The sequence below is a fragment of the Lycorma delicatula genome, chromosome 12 (assembly GCF_047948215.1).
Source record: "Lycorma delicatula isolate Av1 chromosome 12, ASM4794821v1, whole genome shotgun sequence".
NCBI classification, from domain to species: domain Eukaryota; kingdom Metazoa; phylum Arthropoda; class Insecta; order Hemiptera; family Fulgoridae; genus Lycorma; species Lycorma delicatula.
In genome coordinates this window covers 21189624-21212072 of record NC_134466.1, presented here as the reverse complement: position 1 = coordinate 21212072, position 22449 = coordinate 21189624, and the positions used below count along the sequence as shown (strand labels likewise).

The window sequence follows — 22449 nt, the reverse complement described above, 5'->3', positions numbered from 1 at the left end:
TGACCAGATTAAAGATAACTATTCGTATGATATCTTTGGTGATTTTAAACTTATAATTGATGGAGATACGGGTTTTTTCAAAGCAACAAAATTATGTCATGATGGTGGGAAACAATTTAAACATTGGAATGAAAATAAACTGTCTAAATTTTTTATTACAATATATCTCATTGGCCGGAATTCCGACCGATGAAATAATGTCGTAAGTTACGAGCGGTAATTCCCAAATTATAACAGGAACGTATGTTTGTGTTTATTTAATACTAGCAATAGCATCTTGGATATCCCTAAGTTTTTATGTTCGATGTAATAAAATTATAAAAGATTTTTTCATCAAAGTTTTTAAGTCATATCAAAACGATAATATTCAGCAGGATTCGAAGTTGCGATATATAGAAAATAAGCAAGAAAAAATGCTAATCGAAAATGATAAAATTGTAGATGAAAATTTAAAATTTGCAAATTACCGAATTAAAATGTAATGTAAAAAAATTAAAGCCATGACCACACCATATTTATCTACAGTTTTTCCACTCGATGAATGTGATAATTGCATTATAATTTTGGGTAAAAATATAGATAATGAAGAGTATAAATATTATGCTATTCGCGTTCAATATAAAAATTTAGATCATGAATTGAATAAACTAAAAAAATGATATCCCAATTTTAAACTTGTTTATAAAAAATTAAAAGATCCAAATAGTGTACGATTTTTTAATGTTGCTTTTAAAGATTTAAATCTAAAAGAAGACATAGTCATTTTAATATAGATATGGAATTTGATGACTTTAAAAAAAGTTATATGAAAAATCTTTTAATAAGTTACAAATCGCGGCAACAGCAAAGGAAGAACGTGAAGGCGAGTCGGATTTATGTAATAAACGTTATTATATATTTTATTACGTTATTATTTATGTTATTTTTTTTTTCTTTTAAAACGGGAATATCTATCAAAGCCGATTTGGGGAAAAAATTACACAAGCTGGCTAGACGTAATTATCTTATTAGAAATACCGAATTAAAGTGTCTAATGACCTTGTGCAAGCAGATATAGTCAAAATGATACCGTATTTCGAACCAGTAAGGATTATAAATATTTTTTGACTGCTATCCATTGTTTTATTAAATTCGCGTACTCTATCTCGTTAAAGAATAAGACGGGTAAAGAGGTCGCGTCCGTTTTGCAACCAATATTTGAAAAGCATAAGATGAAACATTTTCAAACGGAGCAGGAAAGGAATTTTATAATCCACAAGTGAAAGCTCTATTGTAACAATTCAACATAAATCATTATTCCACATATTCAGATAAAAAACCTGCGGTAACTGAACGCTTCAATAGAACCCTAAAAACGAAAACGTGGACTAAATTTACAGAACAGGAAAGCTGCAAGTGGACTGATATGCTACAAGCTCTACTCAAAGAGTATAACAATGTTGTGCTTTCAGTCACAAAATTTATACCAAAAGATGTAAATAATACGAACGAATCGCAAGTGCTTGCAAATCTAAACAAAAAATACGATAGAAAAAAGAGTGTTGTAAAAATTAAATTTTATGTTGGCGATTACGTTCGCATAAGCAAACATAAAAAATATTCGAAAAAGGTTAATTACCGAATTGGGCGAATGAATTATTGAAAATACATACGGTGCACGCTGAATATCTACCGGTTACATATGAACTAATTGATAGTAGAAATGAACTCAGAAAAGGACGTTTTCATCAACACTAAGTGCAAAAATCTAAACACAAAGACGTATAACAAATTGAGAAAATGCTCAAACGAAAAGGCAACAAGACGTATGTAAAACGGCTCGGATTCCATATAATTTACAATTCATGGATAGATTTGAGTGATGTTATTTAACACCAATTTTTTATTGCCAAAATCACTGTGAATACAAATTAAAACAAATACATTATTATATCTTTTCTGTGTTTATCTAGATGATAATAATAAGGAGCTATTTGATAGCAGTAAATAATCTGAATTTAAAAAAAATATGAATATTAAATATTCATTTTACTCATCTAACAAACCAATAAAACGGGAAATTAAAAATCGTATTGAAAACTTTGCGAATGATGTTGAAAAATATTTTCATTGGGATACATCGCATATAAAAATAATTATTCATGGATGGTTTTTGTGATTTTGTTGCAATAGATGAATTTTATATTGAACCTGATGAGCGTTATGCTGATCTGCCAAAACATCCTTATCATTTACTTCCTATTAGTAAAGTTGATGTAATGATATCAACGTCGGGAAAAGATCAGTAGTTCATTGATTTAGATTTTTAATCATTTATAAAAGAGATAACAATATGTCCACAAGTACTCATAAATTTTATCTTAGTTATTCCTTTAAGGTAAGGAATAAACCGATTAAATCTCAAATTACTCAATTATTGATGATTTTAATGAGGTTTATGCTCATTACTGATGAATTACGCATAAAAATAACTCTTAATAGTGATAGTACTCTTCATTGCACAGCATTAGATGATTAATATTATGATAATAAAAATAATTTTGTTGAGGAATTTGAAAATAATTTAGCAAAATGTCCTTATTATTTGTTTTCAATTCTTTCAATTACAATAAACATATCTACAACATTAGATTAATAGTTTATTGATAATCACTTTATTTATTTCTATATTGATTCAAAAATAATGTTTCAGTTGATTGTTTTAGTTGTATTAATATGTTATTCCATGCTCATTTGTATTACACCTGTAGAATAGATATATCAATAGCTTAGTCGCGCGTGTTTTTTTATCTATTCGCATATGTTAATGGTTTCAATATTAAACATTTCATAAAAGATGCATGATGAAGTAAGTACAACAGAAAACAAAGTTCCCCATCGTGAACGCAATGATGGGTTACGGATTCGAAAAACGAAGTAGGCATGGATCCCTCTTACCAAACGGTATTAGATGTATTGTATGCGACCAATCAACCTGCGGTAAAACAAATATTATTTTTAATCTTTTAGTTCAACCAAACGGAGGACTTTTTCAGAACTTGTACGTTTTTTCAAAATCCTTTCACCAACCTCTATGTAGAATGCTATCAAACTTGATGAATGTTAAATCCAGAACTCGGTTACTATGAATATTCTGAAAACGATCAAGTTCCACAACCGGAAGCTGTTAAACCGCATTCAATAATGATTTTCGATGATATAACCAAACAAAAACAAGGCAATATCGGTGCTTATTTTGCAAGAGGTGGTCGCAATAAAATTGATTGTTTTTATTTAGCGCAAAATATTTTAAAATACCGAAACAACTGATACGAAAAAATTGCAATTTACTAATATTATTCAACCGTTACGCTTTTCTAGTTATCGATAAAGAGAGTGATAAAAATAAAAGTCGCTATTGAAACGGTATCGATAAATTTTTAATTGACGATTGAACGCTGGACGAACGCAGCGTTGAACGTATTCGCGAATGGACTATTACTTTGAATTTTCTTTTTCTTTTTAATTTTAAGACAATGTATATGAAGGAGAAACAAATGGTTGCAATTGATAAATTAAATAACGATTTTAAACGTAAACATGCGTCTTACTTGATGGGTTTAGCCGAAGAAGATGCTTTGTTTAAAAAACACTTCCGACCGATAATAGATCCCATAAAAGAAATTAAAGGAAATATGGATAAACCCAAACCACTCCAGCAACTGATGGAGTAGGACGCGATTTAGGTGATAGATTGATGGCTCATTCAAAAAGACATCAATATAGGTGTGAACAACCCCTGGCGGGACGAACCAAATACCTCAAAGAAGATGGATTGAGTGCAACTGACAGAGTCACCTCTGGAGGTGCAGGCGTCTAGCCTCAAGAATTATCCATGTTTGTGATATTGTCGTTTCAATTGATTAAATTGAACGAAAGTATTTTTTTCTACGGCTGAGGCAATAACTCAAATTTCATATAACCGTTACATTCAATATTTATGTCTGATGATTCATCAGATACAGCCCGTGTGAGAGGAGGATGTACTGAATCCAAAAACAAATTGCTGGGTGCACATCTAGATTATGGCAAGAATGAAAGGCAAAAAACCCCAATTTCTCCATCTTGCTCCAGTCAAGGATATATGAGTATATACAGTAATATTTTAGGATGTACAAACGTTTAAAGCTGTCTGCGGTATTGGAAACTGGAGGCATGAAAACTTCGAAAGATTGTTCAAACCTGTGCGCTAGCGCAGCTGTAAAGTATAATCTTATGAAGACTAAAAAGTAGAAAATAAAAGATGTGTAAAAATATTTTTGAACACCACTTTTTAACATAACGCACTGAAAGGTAAAAAATAATTTTAGGACGGTATCTCAGAAAGGATTTGACAACAAGCTTTGATGGTGATATGCAAGATTATGTGAAAGTCTTAGCTTCAAATTAAAAATTTTATCTTTTTGTTAATTTTTTATATGCGTGATGGATGACCTAAAGAGGTGCTTTGTCATGAGCACCCCACTCTTTAGGGCAACAATCACGCATATAAAAAATTGGGAAAAACAATAAATTTTTATTTTAAAGCTATGACTTTCACGTAAAGCTTGTCAAATCCATTCTGAGATACCGACCAAAAATTATTTTTTTACTTTTTAATGTTTAATTTAGTAGTGGTGTTTTAAAAACGTTTTTTATTTTTTACTTTTTAGTTCATTTAGTAAAAGACTGGTTTTTATCATTTTTTTTTACATATTTTTTATTGTCACTTATACTCAGAGTGATGGGTACCGATCGATGGGAAATATTGAGTTGTGAAATATTCAATTTCGGCGCATGATACAATCAAAATTCTACGACCACAGTTTCGAAATTATTCTTTAATTACTCCTATATTAGCTTCAGTATAGTGTTCGTTATACCATCTCGAGAATGTAACTTCTCTTATAAAAGCAGTAGAAACTAAAATCGCTACCAACGTTGTTTAATCGAATTAGAATAAACCCTATTTCACGCTGAACGTCAATAATGAAATTAATAAATGACAGTTTATAACTCAACAGATTTTTCTATTTTTATACTATTTCACTGAAAAAAAAAAAATCACTTACGACATATCAATTTTCTTAATTATTTTTTTTTCTGATTCTTCATCACTGAAATACAAACAAAAATTAATGAGTTAGAATTCTTAACAATATACTTATTATCTGTGCTCTAGTCGCACTACATCTTTGCTGATGAGTTTGAAGCTTAATGACTTGCTTCATACGTACATTAGGAACTTTTATTTATGATATTCCTAATATATTTGTTGTAATCTGGTCAACTAGTGAAAATAAGCAACCATCCCACGGCCCATTGTGAGAAGGATGATATGCATGACGTGTAAATTAGTTGTAGTCTTGTACAGATTCAGGTCGACGATGATTACATGTGTGGTTAATTGAACCCCAACTACCAAAGTACACAGGTATCCATTGTCTAGTATTCAAGTCCGTATACAATTGATATTTTATTTACTAACAAAAAAGTTTAAAGGTTTTAATATTTTGTACGAAATCGTTTAAATAAAGCAGTGAGGTGGGAAGAAAGCATAATAATCAAGAATGATTTGTTATTATCTGAGTTATCAGTGGAGAACGATTTCCAATCACATTTGTGATGAATGTGGTACAAATTTAATATTTATTTTAGTATTCTTTAGTACAGTGCTTTCAGAAAGCTGCTGTGCACTGGAGTTATGGAAGAGTAATGACGAAACCTTTTTAATTATTACTTTGTATTTTTATTCCATTATTTTATAGGAATGGATAATACAATAACTGGAATAGTTTATAAAAGGTGTTGAAAATGATTTCTGCAAACATTAGTGCCACATTCCACACCTTTCAATTTGTTGTAAAACACTTTAACCAAGTGATGTACTGCAATGTTTCGTACATATGTATATCGTACAAATGTTAAAAATGTTACGTCGTAGACACCTACGGAATATTGGTCAATAAAACGTTTAAACCATTGAAAATAATTTAACCATTTTTCATGATCTGTAGTGTTCAGTTCTTGAACACATATTACTTTGCAGGGGAAAGGTTTTAGTTGTTTTCTAACTGCTTTATGTGAGGTAGCCAATTTGATATCTTGCTGCTGTGCTAACTTACGCATTGGCTTCGATGGACTTTTAGTGATAGATAAATAAGTCCTTTTTTAGTAAAAATAGTAAATTTTATGCTAATAAAATGTTTATAAGAAGGTACTTTAAATATGTAACTGATAGTTAAATCTATTTTTTTGTTATTTCAGTTGTACTAATTTGTGCTAATAAAATCTTCATAAAAATGTCATAAGAAAGGCTTGCATCGGTGGTTTTTAATATCACCTTGTTGGAAGGAGATATACAGGTAGACCAAAATTATGATGGGTGTCAGAGTAGAGATATTGATAATACTAAAATATAGCCGAATATTTTACAAATGAAAAATAAATATTTTTTAATTCAGTTTCACGATTTGCTGACACAAATTATAAGAATCAATCTTCAACCGCTTTTAAAATGATTTATACACTTAATAAGGAGTAAACTCTTTCATCTGTCGCAGTATGGTCCTACAATAAAAGGCGTTCCACAATATTTTATTTTTGTAGTCTTATTAATATAATAAGATAAAACTTTACAATTTGACGTTAAATTTGACTGAAGAATTTAAAAAGAGAGTTCCCACAGTGTCATTTCTCAATTATCACTTAACAAATTTATTTTTTTAATGGCTATTTGACTGCTCGGAAATGAACGGATCAACTGACAATCACGGTTAAGACTATTTATTTTTTTAATTATTTATTATATTTGTTTCTTATTGTCATCGAGATAAATTTACAAATAAAAAAATAACTATAATTATGAACGTGGAATATGGTTTAATAGTTATTATTTTATTTTTTGCTTTTATTAATAAAGTTCGTTTTCAACAACAGATCGCAAATGTGTTTTTACTATTATTTTCCGAGTTCCATAAAAAGAATTGTTCAATATTAATTGCAATACAACTGCAGGATCACTGTTTTAAATTTGTTCAGTCAAATTAAATTTACAAACATCATACGTTGATTATTTATTGATGTTCTCAGAAAATGCAGCACTGCCTTGCCTTGAATTTAAAGCATAATTTTAACCAAACTCTTTTCGTAACAATTAAAAAACTGGACGTAATTAGACAGAAGTTGATGTAAAATATTTGCTTTATTTTAAATTGTAAAATGTACATCGTTTATGAAGTTGAAATCTTTTCAGAGGACTCCTGATAAACATTTTTTATAATTTAAAAAATAAATATTATTATGCATCTATAATTTTGTTAAAATAATGCTTACCTTAACTGAAATTTCATTTTCTGGATCCCATTTCCACTGAAAAATTATTAAATGGTAACCGGTTATGGAGGTTAAATACTTATTGCATCATTAACATATGACTTACTTAGTAATTAAAAATAAATTTCTTTGCTCTAATTAATAGAATGTGGTTCAAACTTCAAAAAAATAATGATGTGGACACCGCATGACTTCGTTGTACATCTATTACATTACATATACACATTTTTTTTTATAATGAAAAGTACATAAAATTTTATTTCATTAATAACTTCAGATATTTTTCATATTTTTTTTTATTGTCATTATTGAATAAGTATTTATTATAATTTTTTTTTACAATCACCGGTTAATAATTATTAATAAATCTATATATTTAAATTAAAAAAAAATAATAATAATAAAAAAGGAAGTGAAGTCGAATTCAAACCGATGAACCTTCCACTTGGATGATCTTGATTAGTTAAAATTGTATTTGACTATAACTCTGGAACCAACGAATATATCGTTTAAAAGCTCTCAATAAAGGCTTCTTACTGCAGTTCAGGAAAATACCAAATCCAACTTTTTTTGGATTTTGGGCTTTTTTGGACACTTTTCGTTCAGTTGTTTGCAATCAAAAGCGGAGGTGCACAACTAGATGTTACAACAGTCCTAAATCCAAAATTTCAATATCCTAAGGTTAATCGTTTTTGAGTTATGCGAGATATATACGCACATACATACAGACATGACACAAATGACTTGTAGCCTTCTGCAGAGTCAGGCCGAACCACCTGATACCGCTGGTTAATTGAAACCCTATTGCCAAAGGAACCGGCGGTATTCACTTTCTAGTATTCAGATCCGCATAAAAGTAATTAACGTTTACCGGGATTTGAACCTCAGAAATCTTGACTTTGAAAATTGGCAATAAAATAACTGATTTGCGACGAAAAGTTAACCAAATAAATGTTCTTTTTTAAATTTATCGTCTTCAACACATTATTAACTTAATTTTTTTTTTCATATATATAGAGCCAAAACGAAACTCTTTTGTTTCAATTGTATTAATTTATGCTAATAAAATCTTTATAAAAATGTCATAAGAAAGGCTTGCATCGTTGGTTTATTAATATAATACTTTGGAAGGAGACATAAAGGTACACCAAAATTATGATGGCTGTCAGAGCAGGAGTATTGATAATACTACAATATAACCTAATCTTTTACACATGATAAAATAAACTTTTTATTCAGTTTCACGAGTTGCAATCACAGATTATAAGAATCATTTCTTCAACCGCTTTTAAATGAATTTATAAAATTCATTAAGTTTAATCTCTTTTATCCGATACAGTATGGTCCTTTATCTTTATCGATAAAAGGCGTTCCATAATATTATATTTCTGTAGTCGATCCTGTTTAGTCAAGAGCAGGCAAAATAAAATATTAATCTAACTAAGATTTTACTTATGAGCATTACAAGAGCCACCCATTTTTTTTGTTTCATTGTTATGTTGTGTCATCGATTCAATACGTTATAAATAAGTTAAGTTTATTTATTTCCGGTCGATTTACGGCAAACAAAAATTCGTCAATGTCATGAAGGCTTTGCAGTATAATAAAGAGTCATCCATGATATGATGCTGCGATTGGACCTCCACTAAATCTTAAAAAATATGAATCCAGACAATAATTTGCACTTGTTTCTTTGGTCGTCTCATTTCCTATGATTTTCGTTTTTTGGGTTATTTGTATGATTCTGGTTTTTAAGATAATACCAATAGATAACTTTGAATTGTTGGAACTCCACCCTTTTCAAATGTGGTAATATAATTCACTAATCATAAACTCGAACATATGTTTTTTTTTGTATTTATGAACTGAAAGAACAATTCTTCTCCTCTAAGGACAGTAAATCCAAAGTCATTAAATAAAAAAATCACTTGAAAATACGTAGTAAGCCCTATTTAATGCCCGTAAAAGAGTTATCATATTACTGACTACGTTGAATCGATTATAAGAAATCACTTTAAATTAAAAGTCCTCTTAATTAGTTTACAGTAACAATAAATAACCATTAAAACTTAAGATGAACCACTGTTGTACTTCATTAAAATTCTATCCCTTTAATTCACAAGTTAGTAAATACATTAGGTCTATACGGAACATGTGTTGATATCGAATTATATAATGTCATAAAGCTCGGCAGACAAGGAATTTGGGAGCAGCTGAAGAGGATTGTGAGACTAAAATTTGTAACATAACTGTAAACCATTAAATAAACAGATAACTACCGAAAGTACTTATTTTTACAATATTAACTACACTTATTGTATAATAAATAGGCGAGTAGATTATCGCTTACTTGCATACAAATCACGGTTTAAGTCTGTCTGAATCCTACTTTTTTTATTATTTTTTGAGATCATTCTCGTGTTTAATTAAATAAAATGTTAAGGAAGAATTTAGGCATACTCGTATCTTAACTGAGATGGTAATGAAAATAACTAAGACATATTAAAATTAAAAAAAAAAATTCCTTTTGGACCGCCGGAAGGCGGAGGTAGATTTCACCGGTGCTAAGCAAGGGATAAAAAATATTTATAGGGAGGTATGATTTTTTTGTCTTCGTAGTCCCATTTTTTCCATCACTTGGGCCAATGGTTGGTGATATAAAAAACTTTATTTAGATAAGTTTTAAACCCTTATCCAAAAAAATAGTAGAAACTTTAAACGAATTCGATATTCTATTTAATGAGAAAGATATAGCGATATTTTTTTTTGTCGAAAAAGCCCCCCATTTCCATTTCGAGTCCGATTTTGCCCATTAACGAAGTTGACCGAGATTTTGCTCATTATATTTTATGTATCAATTTGAAAATGATTGGCACAAGATTATGGCAGTTATCGTGTCCACAAGAAATTAATATATAAAACTTTGAGCTGACGGTGGTCTTGGGGTCTGGGGGATGCGAAACGCGAAGATATGTCGAAATTTTCCGGAAGTCGAATTATGATATCTATTACAATAAGTAGCCTTCTTATTAAATCTACCTGTTATGCAGGAAAAACATAATGAGATTATGAAATATGAATAAAAAATTTCAGAACCGCAGTTTTATAATGTCTAAGTGAAACGATGTAATAATTCAATAATACATTTATTTTATTGTAGATAATATAGAAAGTAACTCATGACTCATTAAATTTTTTTAATGAACGAAACATTATGTCAGTTTTAAAGTTTGTTCTGTTCATGATTAACTATGTATTACGACCACAAAAAGTGAAAAATAATTTTTTACAATAATTACATTTTTTTAAAATTTGACGTTCAAGTATGGATGTGAATGTTAAATTTTACTAATAGAATTTGCCTAATTCTTTGACAAAAGACAATTAATAATAATGTTGTCATAAAATATCACTTTGTTAATAAATTTTATTGTTTTTCATTACGATAAAATAAGCTTATTTATCAACTTACCATCCATAGTGTGCATACATTTCAGCACCACTCATTCTGGAACAAAAAAGAATTAAATATTATAATATAATATATATTATTTTATTATATATTATAATATAATTTCAGTGATATTATATCTTGTTGTTAAATTAGTGGAGAAATATTAGAGAAAGAAAAAAAAACACGTCTGTCAATTCACATAACGAAACTGCTTATTAATATCTTGCCTTACAAAAAAAACGGATTATAGAACTTCTGTTGTTATTTAACAAAAATTTACCAACCCGTACTAAATTTCTTTTGACTAATTTATTAAAAATTATACTGATAAAAACATCCCGCTACACTAGCAATATTACTTTGATATGTATTTAGATAACAAACGTTAAAAATCATTTGAGTTTTCTGCAACGCTGTTTAATACTTAAAAATAATATTAAAAGAAAAATAAATTTGAATTAACTTTCCAAATTAATCTTTTGTTTAATGATTCTATTTGTTTATTACCCTCACAATTATTTCGTCTGTTTGTTATTACTACGTGCTGCACTCGCTCGTTATAATAGGTAAAAAAATTTTCTTCAATTTTTGTACACCCTATGATGGAAAATCAATATTTATTTTATCTACATACAGAAAAAAGGTTCAGTTTCATATTCATGTAAATTCTTGTCATTTTAAATTCGGATCATATATATGAAATCATAAAGTGAGAAGACGTAATAGTGCTAACAAAAACTTGTATACCAGTGACATAAATGAAGCTTGCAAATTTCAGGGTATGAGAATAAATAATAAGAAGACAAAATATATACGAGGAAAATCACTAAAATAAAGACCGCTGGGAAATCTCTCTCCTTAAGGTCGGCTAATTTTTATCGTTCATGGCCAAGCAAATAATGTACACACTGCGTTATTGTCGGTAAGTTTTCGTTTTGTATTGTCTTTGATTACGTACGTTTGAGATATTACGTTATAAAATGAATAAGAAAATCGATTTGCCGCCGACTCTGAAATACGTGGAGTCATACGTTTTTTAAACCATCAAAACGTTAAGCCGGCTGAAACTTAAGTTGAGTCAGTTGAGGCAGTTAGAGTTGATAACGCTGATAATGTAAAAAAGAAAGAAACCTCCAAAAATGGTGTGATAGTTTATAAATAACGGAACTAATGTGCACGATGAAGAACGTTTCGGGAGGCTCTCGATAATCCCCGAGAAGTTGTTGAATCGCGTCGATGATGAAATTAGAAAATATTGTCGCTCAAAGATTCCGATCTGGCCCTTCTTTTTCCTGATGTTTCAAGAGCTGCTATCGGTCGCATTGTTTATGGCCACTTAGGCTTCAGAAAGGTTTTTGCACGTTGGGTGCCGTACGTCTTAACGGAACGTCACAAAAAAATCCGAATGGGATCTACTCTTGAATTTTTGATAATTCAATTCACGGGTGAGACGATGAACTCAAAAATGTTGTTAAACAGTGGCTAAATGGACTGGCGGCAGAAGAATACGACGAGAGTATATTGAAGCTGTTGTATCGCTACCGTAAATGTCTTAATTCATGTGGCGATTAAGAGAAGGTAATATAAGGTAAGTAGTTTAAAAAAAAAAAATTTGAAGTTTTTAAAATAAATTTTGTTACAATGAAACGGTCTTTACTTTACAGATAACCTCTCGTAGTATTAGATAGAAAAGAGGAGAGAACTGATATTAAAACAGGAAATGAAGTTTTGCAGAGGTGAAGAAATTTCAGTACTTAGGATGCTTTATAATTGATGAACTGTCTTGCACAGTAGAAATTAAAATGAGAATATCAAGAAGTAAGCAGGTGTTTAATAAGAAGAGTAGAGTGCTGTGTGGAAAGTTAAACTGAGTGTTAAGGAAGAGATTAATGAAATGTTTTATATGCAGTGTGATGCTCTATGGAGTTGAAACATGGACGATGAGAAAGGCAGACAGAAAACGACATGTGGCTTTTGAGATGCGGGTGAATAGAAGGAAAGGAAGAGTTCAAACGATGGATGAAACTATGGGTTAGGGAAAATACGACGAAACAAAGAGGTTACCAAAGGATAGAACAAGGTGGAGAGCTGCAGCCGTGACAGGACTTGCCTTAATGGCAGAACGCTCCAAATGAATATTTACCACAGAAAAATAATTTTTAAACTTTTTTGCTGATCGAGTATACTAGGTGATCTTCTAAAATGCTTATTAACAAAATATGTAAGGTCGTATGTTTTGTTAGTGATGTTACAAAAATGACAATTCTGGTAGAATTAAACTGTATTTAATGAATCTTTATTTAAAAAAATAAAATTTTTGTTTTCAATCTAATTATGTTCAGCCGTCGTGTCATTAATTTAGTAACATCAAAACTACTTAAACATGTATTCTAAAGGTAATATTAGCTTTTATTGCGTGAAAGGTTGTTCTTCAAGTCGTGCCAGTCTTAAAATTTAGTTAAACAAGTGAAATATCAAATGTAATGTTGGTTTTTTTTCGAGTTGTTTCAGTATTAATATTCGCGCGGCACAGTCAAACACCTCAAAGAGTGCTGTGGTCTGTCAGGAATGTCTGAACTGCTCTGAGCAGGAAATAGTTGAAGAAGTTACAAAATAGTCAGCGGTTACAAAAACCAGACTTAGAATCGGTCACACGCGAATAACAAATTCATATCTTTTAACCGGCGAAGAAAGATATGTGCGGTGTTTTTAAGAAAACACTTACAGTCAAGCATCTGGAAAAGCAATGGAAAAGCATCTGGAAAGCAAGTGCACCATATATGAGGACCTCAGAAAGAGGTTCCGACTAAGAAATAATATTGCTGCTGATCTAGAAAATGGAAATGAAGGAAAAATAGTTGCTTATCTACATGCCAGTAGACTTCTTGCAAGTCTAAAAGTAAATTCAAGCTGTGTTAAAGAATCTCTAAGGGAGTATATATACAATGGGAGTCGCACGCATAATGACGGGAGGTAGCCCTCTTGCCTAGCTTCATCGGATGAAGGGGAACGAATTGTTGATTTACGAAACATGGTTGCTAAACTTGAAGTACTTGCAGACGACCTGAGTAATTTTATCGAGCGCGGCACGTAAAGGGAGATAAAGTTACTAGATAAAGAACTTACATTGCAGGCTCATGATTTTTCCCAGCTGTTGGAACAACCCCCTCCAATACGTATTGTAACGATGGCAACAGAAACAGAACGTATTGAGGAAAAATTAGAGAGAGTATGATTGAGGAGGAATTGGTATCTGTAGTTTGACACAGTAGATAAGCGTTCTCTTAAGGACTGGCACTGGCTTAACTCAGGGAAGGCAATGCAAAAATGGTCAGGTTGTAAGAGACAAAATAGAAGCTTCCACAGTACTTGGAGAGTAGTTATAATACGTTCCTTCTAGCACAACAGCCAATCAGAGAGCAGCATTATTACTATACATTAAGGAAGGATCAATCAGAGAGCAGCAGGCGACTTAGTCCAATTCTAGAGAAAAGTTATATACATGCAGCATTTACAGGCAAAATTCACATATTTCGCACTCTTTTGCAAACACAATTTTCTCATTAATGATTCTAATAATTATTATTATTAATCAACTTACTTAAGCCGCGCACACTCTATTTTAGACAAAAGTTATATACATGCAGCATTTACAGGCAAAATTCACATATTTCGCACTCTATTGCAATCACAATTTTCTTATTAATGATTCATTATAGTATACGTTACTGAACAACACTTACAAAAACGAAAAAATAAAATATATTCATCGTTCTATATAAATAAAAATTATAGTCATTATTAATGTTAAATTATCTAACAGCGTGGCCTTGATGATAAATTTATCTGTACATAGTTCATTCATACGAATTAAGTAACAGATTATTGTCTCAGAACAGTCGAACCAAAACCCTTATCGTTACGTTCGGTTCCATCTAATGTTTCGCTTTCCGTCCACGATATGCGTTTGTATTTCGATATTACCAATTGAGCGATTCTCATTCCCCTTTGCACCGTAAATTCTTTATCGTCCAAATTTATAAGACCGATTTTAATTTCACCGCGATAATCAGCATCGACCGTGCCCGGTGAATTCACAACTGTAATGCCATAGCTCATCGCCATACCCGATCTAGGTCTTATTTGCGCTTCATACTTTTTAGGTAGCGATATAGCAATGCCGGTCGCGATTATTTTTATTTCGCCCGGCTTTAAAATCGTATCGATCGTTTAAACAAAATCTAAACCGGCGCTTTGTTCGGTAGCGTATTTAGAAAAATCAACGAAATTATTCAATCTCTTAATTTTAAAAAGTTCCATCTGAAATGTCTATTTACAAAATAAATAATACAAAACTAATATTCTATTGAGGGAAAAAAAATTATATATTTATTTAAAGCGTCCAACATAAAAACACCGCGGAAGTGTGGAATTGTTTCGCGTATTCAATCATTTAGTGATCGTACAAAGCGCGATTTGGTATTGAATCGATTATTTTTTTTTTCTTAGCCGTACGCCGCCTTTCTTCAATCTCAATCGACCGCCAAATTTGGATTTAAGTTTCATCGCGTTAGTTACTGCGTAGGCGGCCGCCCTTTCAGTCAAACTGCTATCTGGTGCGAGCACACGTTCCCAAGCCTGTTCAGCAAGCGCTTTATCGGCTTGAGATCTCGTTTAATTATCTGAATATTTCGAATATGCTATATCGTGCAGTTTACACGCCTCATCTAATTTATTTATGCCTCTATCACCACGCTTCAACCTCTTATCCAAATTCGTACTCGGACCGCAATAATTGTAACCTGGAATATGAGCTTCAAACGGTAATAAATCTACAGCCTTATTGATTACTGATTCCATTATACCGCGTCCGCCTTTTTTCTTGGAAATATTTTTCTTCTTCACCTTCATATCTCTATATATAAAAAAATTATTTTTTCATTCAAATAAATTATTCATCGTGACGGACCAAATTTATTTTTAGGACATCATTATTGTTTTTATTAATCGCTTCCAAAATTTCCTTAATGGCCGTCTCTATCGCATCATCTATATATCTATCAACTTTTGTTTTAAGCTTGATGTTTTCATCATTTATAAATTGAAAAGTAACATTAGCAAGCCTTTCCATTTCATCTGCTATGTATTTTCTAATAACCTCATCGTATGCATTTAATCTTTCCAAACCTATAAACTTTTCATACAGATAGATTGTGTATTCATCAAACATACTTTTGGTTCGACGCAGATTCAACGCGTCCGCTACATCGATAGGATTGGACATGTTACACAAGCTACGATTTTTTATATCGTAATTTCCATCGGTTGTGATGGGGAAACCCGACGACATTTGTTTAGCATGTTTCAAATTTACCGTATCCGAATCACCGATAGGATCGGACACGTTGCACAATCTATGGTGATTTATATCATAATTTCCATCACTAGTCAACGAAAAACGTTCCCCAGGAGGCCCTTGTTTTCTCGCTGTTCGACGACCATTACAACTTAATCTTAATCGTGACATTTCTATATTTGTAAAAATAAAAATTAAATACAAATAGTCTATTCTTCAAATTCAACTTGTTTCAATTCTTTAATTATGGATATCAGTTCGTTAGAAACGTCCTTGTTTCCGACGTCATATTCGCCTACAAGAGTATGCAATCTAGCTACCAGATCGTTTGGATCGTACCAATATAAATAGACCGGATTATAATTGAGTTGCGCGTGCAAAAGCCCGGTGCCGCTGAACGATGACGATGGTGTCTTATACGGTGAAATTGATTTGACGGGTCTTTTTGAAGGGAACAGTTTTCTGATGACTTCGTTGTCATCAACGAAGTCATCAGAACAAAGTCATCAGTAAAAACAAATAAATCTTTGTTTTTACTGCGCCGGCGTCCGTCAAGTGAGCACCGGTACGCTTCAACATTTCACCATAAGTTTGCATATCTGCCGTGTGAACTTTTGTCAGATCTGGATTTTTAAACAACAGCTCGAGGACGCCCGGTGTGGCCGAATATATCATCTCTCCCAAATGCATTTTATCACCGACAAATTCAATTTTAATACCGCACAATGTAGCCGTATCTGTATTTTTATCGTATTTCACACCGTATGCATGATCTAGAAATACTTTTGGACCAGTCTTCAACATTTGTATGTACGGTTTTATAGCTTCTGAATAATCTTCACCTGTAATTGTCTCTTGCGTCTCAGAAATTTGTGTAGATGGAGTGTCTGGCAAAATATGTATATATTTAACAGGCTCTTCGTCACCTTCATACGCAGTTTGAGTTTGTTCACATGGTAGAGTTGTTTGTTGAGATAACATTGTAGGAGAAGCTACATCTTCTTCATCATCTGAAAGTTCTAAATCTTGTTCCAATATACTCTGTTCACATCTCTCTTGATGTTTCTCTAAATTACTCATCAGTCTATCGCCCAATTCGCGTCCTACTCTATCTATATCAATTTCTCCATAGGTCGGAGGTGAAGGAGACTATTTGGTTTATCAATTTTTCTCTAATTTCTTGGATCGGTTCAATTATCGGTTTGAAACGTTTAGCGAATAAAGCTTCCTCTTCGGCTAAACCCATCATGAAAGCCGTATTTTTACGTTTAAAATCTTTATTCACTCTATCAATTTCCATCATTTGTTTCTCCTTCTTATACATTGTTCTATATATAAAAAAAATAAAAAATTGAAACAAATAATCTATTCGCGTTCAACGCTGCGTTTGACGGTGCGTTCAATATAGCATCGCTGCGTTCGACGGTGCGTTCAATATAGCATCGCTGCGTTCAATCGATGATAATGAATTTATCCATACCGTTCCGATAGCGACCCTTATTTTTATCGCTTTCTTTATCGATAACTAGAAAACCATACCGATTCGCGTTCCAAACATGTTCCAATAAAGATTTAAAGTCGTCAAAGGACATGCGACGTTTACGTGTTCATGGTAAATGTGTTGTAAATTTAAACCGTCTTGTCTGAACAGAATTAGAAAATTGCAATTGCCCGCACGAGTTGTTTTGATATTTTCGAATACGTTTGCGCCAGATAGAAGCAATCAGTTTTATTGTGCCGACCTCTCGAAAAATAATCACCGATATTGTTTTGCTTTTGTTTGATTACATCGTCGAATACCATTATTTAATGTAGTTGAATCGCTTCCGGTTGTGGAACCTGATCGTTTTCACTGTATTCATAGTAACGCAATTCTGAATTCAACATTATCAGGTTTGATAACATTCTATATAGCGGTTTATGGAGAGATTTAGAGAAAATGTGCAAGTTCTGAAAGCGTACTCCGTTTTCTTGAACTAAAAGATTGAAAACCACATTTGTTTTACCGCAATTCGATGGGCCGCATACAATACATCTGATAGTGTTTGGCAAGAGGGAACCATGCTTACTTCGTTTTTTCAATCCGTATCCTTTCATTACGTTCATGATGGGAAATTTTGTTTTCTGTTGCACTTCCTTCATATCTCTCTCTTGTAAAAATATTTATGAATTTTTAACAGACTATTAGTTTGTTAAACTCACATCAATTTCGGTGAGTTATGATGAAATTATTGTGAAATTTGTTACCTTATGTCAAAATCATACGGATTTTTATGCGAAATGGAGGCATCTATATATATACAACATCATTTCATTTGTCATGAAATGTGCCTTGCTATCATATTTTACCTGCGACGGATTGTGCGAAATTACCTCATCAGACATCACGTGATCTTTAGACTGCATGATGGGTATGTTGAGAAGGACCTCGATAGAGGAGTACCACAAGGGTCGGTCCTTGGGACGACCCTCTGAAACATGGATTATAATGCAGTGTTTGGGGTTGTTCTCATACAATAGGTTACATTTTTTGGCTACGCAGATGATATAGCGTTGCAAGTGGAGGCGGAAACAAGGTATGAGACTGTAGGCAAAATCACTGAGTCGTATACAAAGATTAGGGAATGGATGGCTGGAATAGAACTGAAGTAGGCTCCTGAAAAGACGGAGATGGTGGTGATCTCTGCCGCCAGGAGGAGGCCAACTTTACCTCTGATTTTTTCTACCAGAAATTGTGTATCAGGTCACCGTAAAATACTTCAGAATTTGGGTTGACACCAGATTAAGATGAAGGAACTAAGAATTTCGTGAAGGCGAAGAAAACGAAGAGGGTTATAAATACAAGCTAGCACACCCAATATAGAAGGAAACTAGTTACTGGTGAGGTCTATTCACCCCTGCTATATGGCGCTGAGATATGGGCGGGCGTTATTAGATTTGATAAGTACAGGATAAATGGGAATCCATTAATAGGAGGTGTTGCATCAGAGTAGCGCCCGCCTATAGGGCGGTGTCCAGGGGGTCGGTTGAGATGATTGAGGTGATTAGTGCTGCAATTCAATTTACTCAAAGACACCAAGAGGGATTTTGGCGAAAACGGACAAATAATGAATGCTCTATATTTTTAGTAATGATTTGCGCAAATAATTTGCATATTTAGATCTCTTTGTTGTGACACGACGTTATTTTTTTCAAATAAGACTTGTAATAATTTCATAAAAAAAAATTAACATTCATAAAATTATTGCTTGACAGTAAAAAAAATTAATTAAATTGTACTCACAAAAAGAATTATGTTACTGTTTGGGTAAAAAAATGACCGGCGGTATGTTTTTGCCAAAGTTACAACCTAAATTGTATCGGTTGTTTTACTAAGTGAAATCAATTTACTAACACGATGACATACACGTTATACAGCATTTAATTTGTTTCTCGATTAACTATAAATTATTTCAGGAATAAATAATGGATATTTTCTCCATATATATATATATATATATATGTATATATATACACATTTAAAGAAAATTCTCGAAAGAGTGATAGATGTTGGCAGAAATTAATAACTTTTTGTTAAGTCGGTATTATTTTCTCATTTGTCAAATTCATTCATTTATAAAACAAAAAATTAAGTAAAATCTTAAGATGACTATCATACTGAACATTAGTGCATTTAATTTATAAACAAACCGTATAAAGCATTAGGGTCCGATGATAATGAGTAGATCATGTAGAAAAGTGAAGCCCTGTTACAGAAAGAAATAGTAACCGTGCATTCTGCTCCTGTTACCTTTTAATCTGTACAAAGAAAAAATACAGTACTGGAAGGTTAAAGGTGAAAAGGGAGCAACTGTCCAAGTAGAAAAGCTATATATATTGAGATTCACTAACGACACTACTCTTTGAACAGAAACCAAAAACAGTGGTTGAAAGAAATAGTAAAGTGTACATATTCACTACTAGCAGAGAAATTCAATTTGAAAAAAATAAGAGTGAACACTGATAAGGAAGTGTAATAAAAAGGGTAGTAATAATAAGGAATTAAATACTAGTGCAAGGAAATATAATATAATTTTTTATTGAAGGAAATTTTATATCAGAATGAGTGAAGTACAGTATTCTTGAAAGCAGACTAGACTCGCGGAAGAAGGAAGCTTTTAGGAAAAACGCCAGTGCGAAATCAAAAATTATCTCATAATTAGAGATAGTTTTAAAAATAAATTTGTGGATTCTAGAAAAACACGAATGTCAGGTAAAAATGAAAACAAGAAAAGTCTTTGAAATGTGATGATAAATAAAATGATGACAATTAGGATACTTATTTTTGATAACATGGTTAGAGAAAATAAATACTTACGTTACGTATTCAAGATCAGCATTCTCCATGATTGGCTGTGGAGGCCTAAAACAGAAATATTCCAAGATAAAAATGATAATAACATACATTTTTACCTCTAATTCCTGATGATTCCGTAGCACTTGAAACATTTTCTTGAATGATTGAAAATGAAGGATATAAAGTAAAGTGAATTAATAGTAATCAACATTAAGAATATAATTAACATTAAGATTTGAAGCTGCTTAGGCGCCCGTAAATGTGGTTGCTTCATCTTAAAAATAAAAAATTAAAAAAAAATAAACTACTGTGTTGAAATTATCAAAATTTTTAGTTTTTTTTCTGCATAATATTCGGTTTTAATTTTCATGTAATTTTTTAAAACCATTAGTATCTTTATTATCGTTATTAGAAAATGTTTTTTCTATTTTTTATAAATCATGAATATTGTAAAAGAATATCATATTACAACATGATCATAATTAATTACAATACATTTCAAATGCACCCAGAGGTAAGTTGGCCTATATTCTTAGCATTATAACGCAATTGGCCCTCAATCGCAAGGATATCAATGGGGTTAATACCAGAAATAACAAGGGCCACCTCTCAAGAGACAGTCTCATAATCACCAATCACAAATATAAATAGGAAACGCTGGTTTATAAACAAAATATTCCTATAAATAATATTAGTACCTCATTCGATGAGCCCAGACAAGTGCAGCATTCAGCAGTATAGCTTCACATTCCTCTTTATATAGAACACGCATGATTCTGAAATTAAGACAACAATCGGGTTGACAAAAATCGGCATTTCTCTCCAATCACTGAAGATAGCAGAACCGTCCATTTTGTAGCATATTGAAAGTGCTCCTTTGAATCGAAGATTTTCATCGAGGATAAGAACTAGATACTTTTTTAGCGGGACATACCTAATTCGATGACCTGCCATTGATATTTGAAGTCGTTGTTTAATAGCTTCTGTAATTTCTACAGATTAACTATTACGGCGAAAAGTAGCAACTAACTGTTGGACTCGTAGATGATATGAGGTTTCATTAGTCACAACAACATCTGGCAATATATCATTCAGTAGAATATTTAAAATCTCATCTTTACTGGAAACAACAACCCGTGTTTCGAGAGAGCCGACAAAATAATGTTTTTCTTACGCATATGATCTCGGACTTTAGACACAACATTCCAATGATCCTTATTTACTTGCTGTCTATCAAAAGAACTCCAAGAATCCCTTTTTTGATGTCCTGCCCGAATGAAAATATTGAGATCTTTGCCTTCGATAGTCATCTACCAAAACCGGCCGCCGTTTAGGATGACTCTTCCAATGAGCAGTACTCTTGAGATAGTACACAGACTGTTTCAACAAAGAAAACTGTCTAGTTCACCGTGGGGCAATTCTCTCTCAACTCGAACTACGGGGAATTGAATTCTCAGCGGCCACGATGAAAGATAGAGAAAATTGTTCTACATTTGAAAATCATCCAGACTTTGGTCTGAGACACGGAGTCTAGTAGAGAGACTGTTACAAATGTAGTTCAGTCTCCCTTCCTATTCAGGAAGCGCTCCTGATAAACAGGGTCATTATGTCTATAAGCGTCTCGAAACTTCCTAACCAACTCAAAGATGATTAATCGATGATCACTAGAATAATCATCAACAACAGACCAAGTATCAACCTACCAGGAATATTCCTACCAACAGTTATATCAATATTTGTTCCAGCATGTAATCTCCTTCCATCTACCATTCTAGCATATGTTGGTAACTCACGAAAATACTAAAGACCTTTAAAAGATACTGCACAACAAAGCCGTCAACTAACTCACCGCTATCATCTGTGATTCCACAGTGCCAAAGAATTCCGCTATAGAACAGTTACCAAGATCTAATATTTATCCCACATTTCTACATATTCCTCAGTGGGATC

At 32.1% G+C, this 22449-nt stretch overlaps 1 protein-coding gene and 1 long non-coding RNA gene across 53 annotated transcripts in view; one reads left to right on the top strand and one right to left on the bottom strand.

The window, feature by feature from the left end:
* LOC142333101 (uncharacterized) overlaps positions 1-22449 on the top strand; it is a 114204-nt gene that overhangs the window by 15526 nt on the left and 76229 nt on the right. The window lies entirely within an intron of this gene.
* LOC142333097 (uncharacterized) overlaps positions 1-22449 on the bottom strand; it is a 97125-nt gene that overhangs the window by 17601 nt on the left and 57075 nt on the right. For all 50 annotated transcript variants that reach the window (XM_075379961.1, XM_075379954.1, XM_075379953.1 and 47 more), the window contains 4 exons: positions 20521-20565; positions 10826-10861; positions 7354-7389; positions 5091-5135 (listed from right to left, as the gene is read on the bottom strand). In XM_075379961.1, the coding sequence (XP_075236076.1) occupies positions 5091-5135; positions 7354-7389; positions 10826-10861; positions 20521-20565 (162 nt within the window). The remainder of the gene's footprint in view (positions 1-5090; positions 5136-7353; positions 7390-10825; positions 10862-20520; positions 20566-22449) is intronic.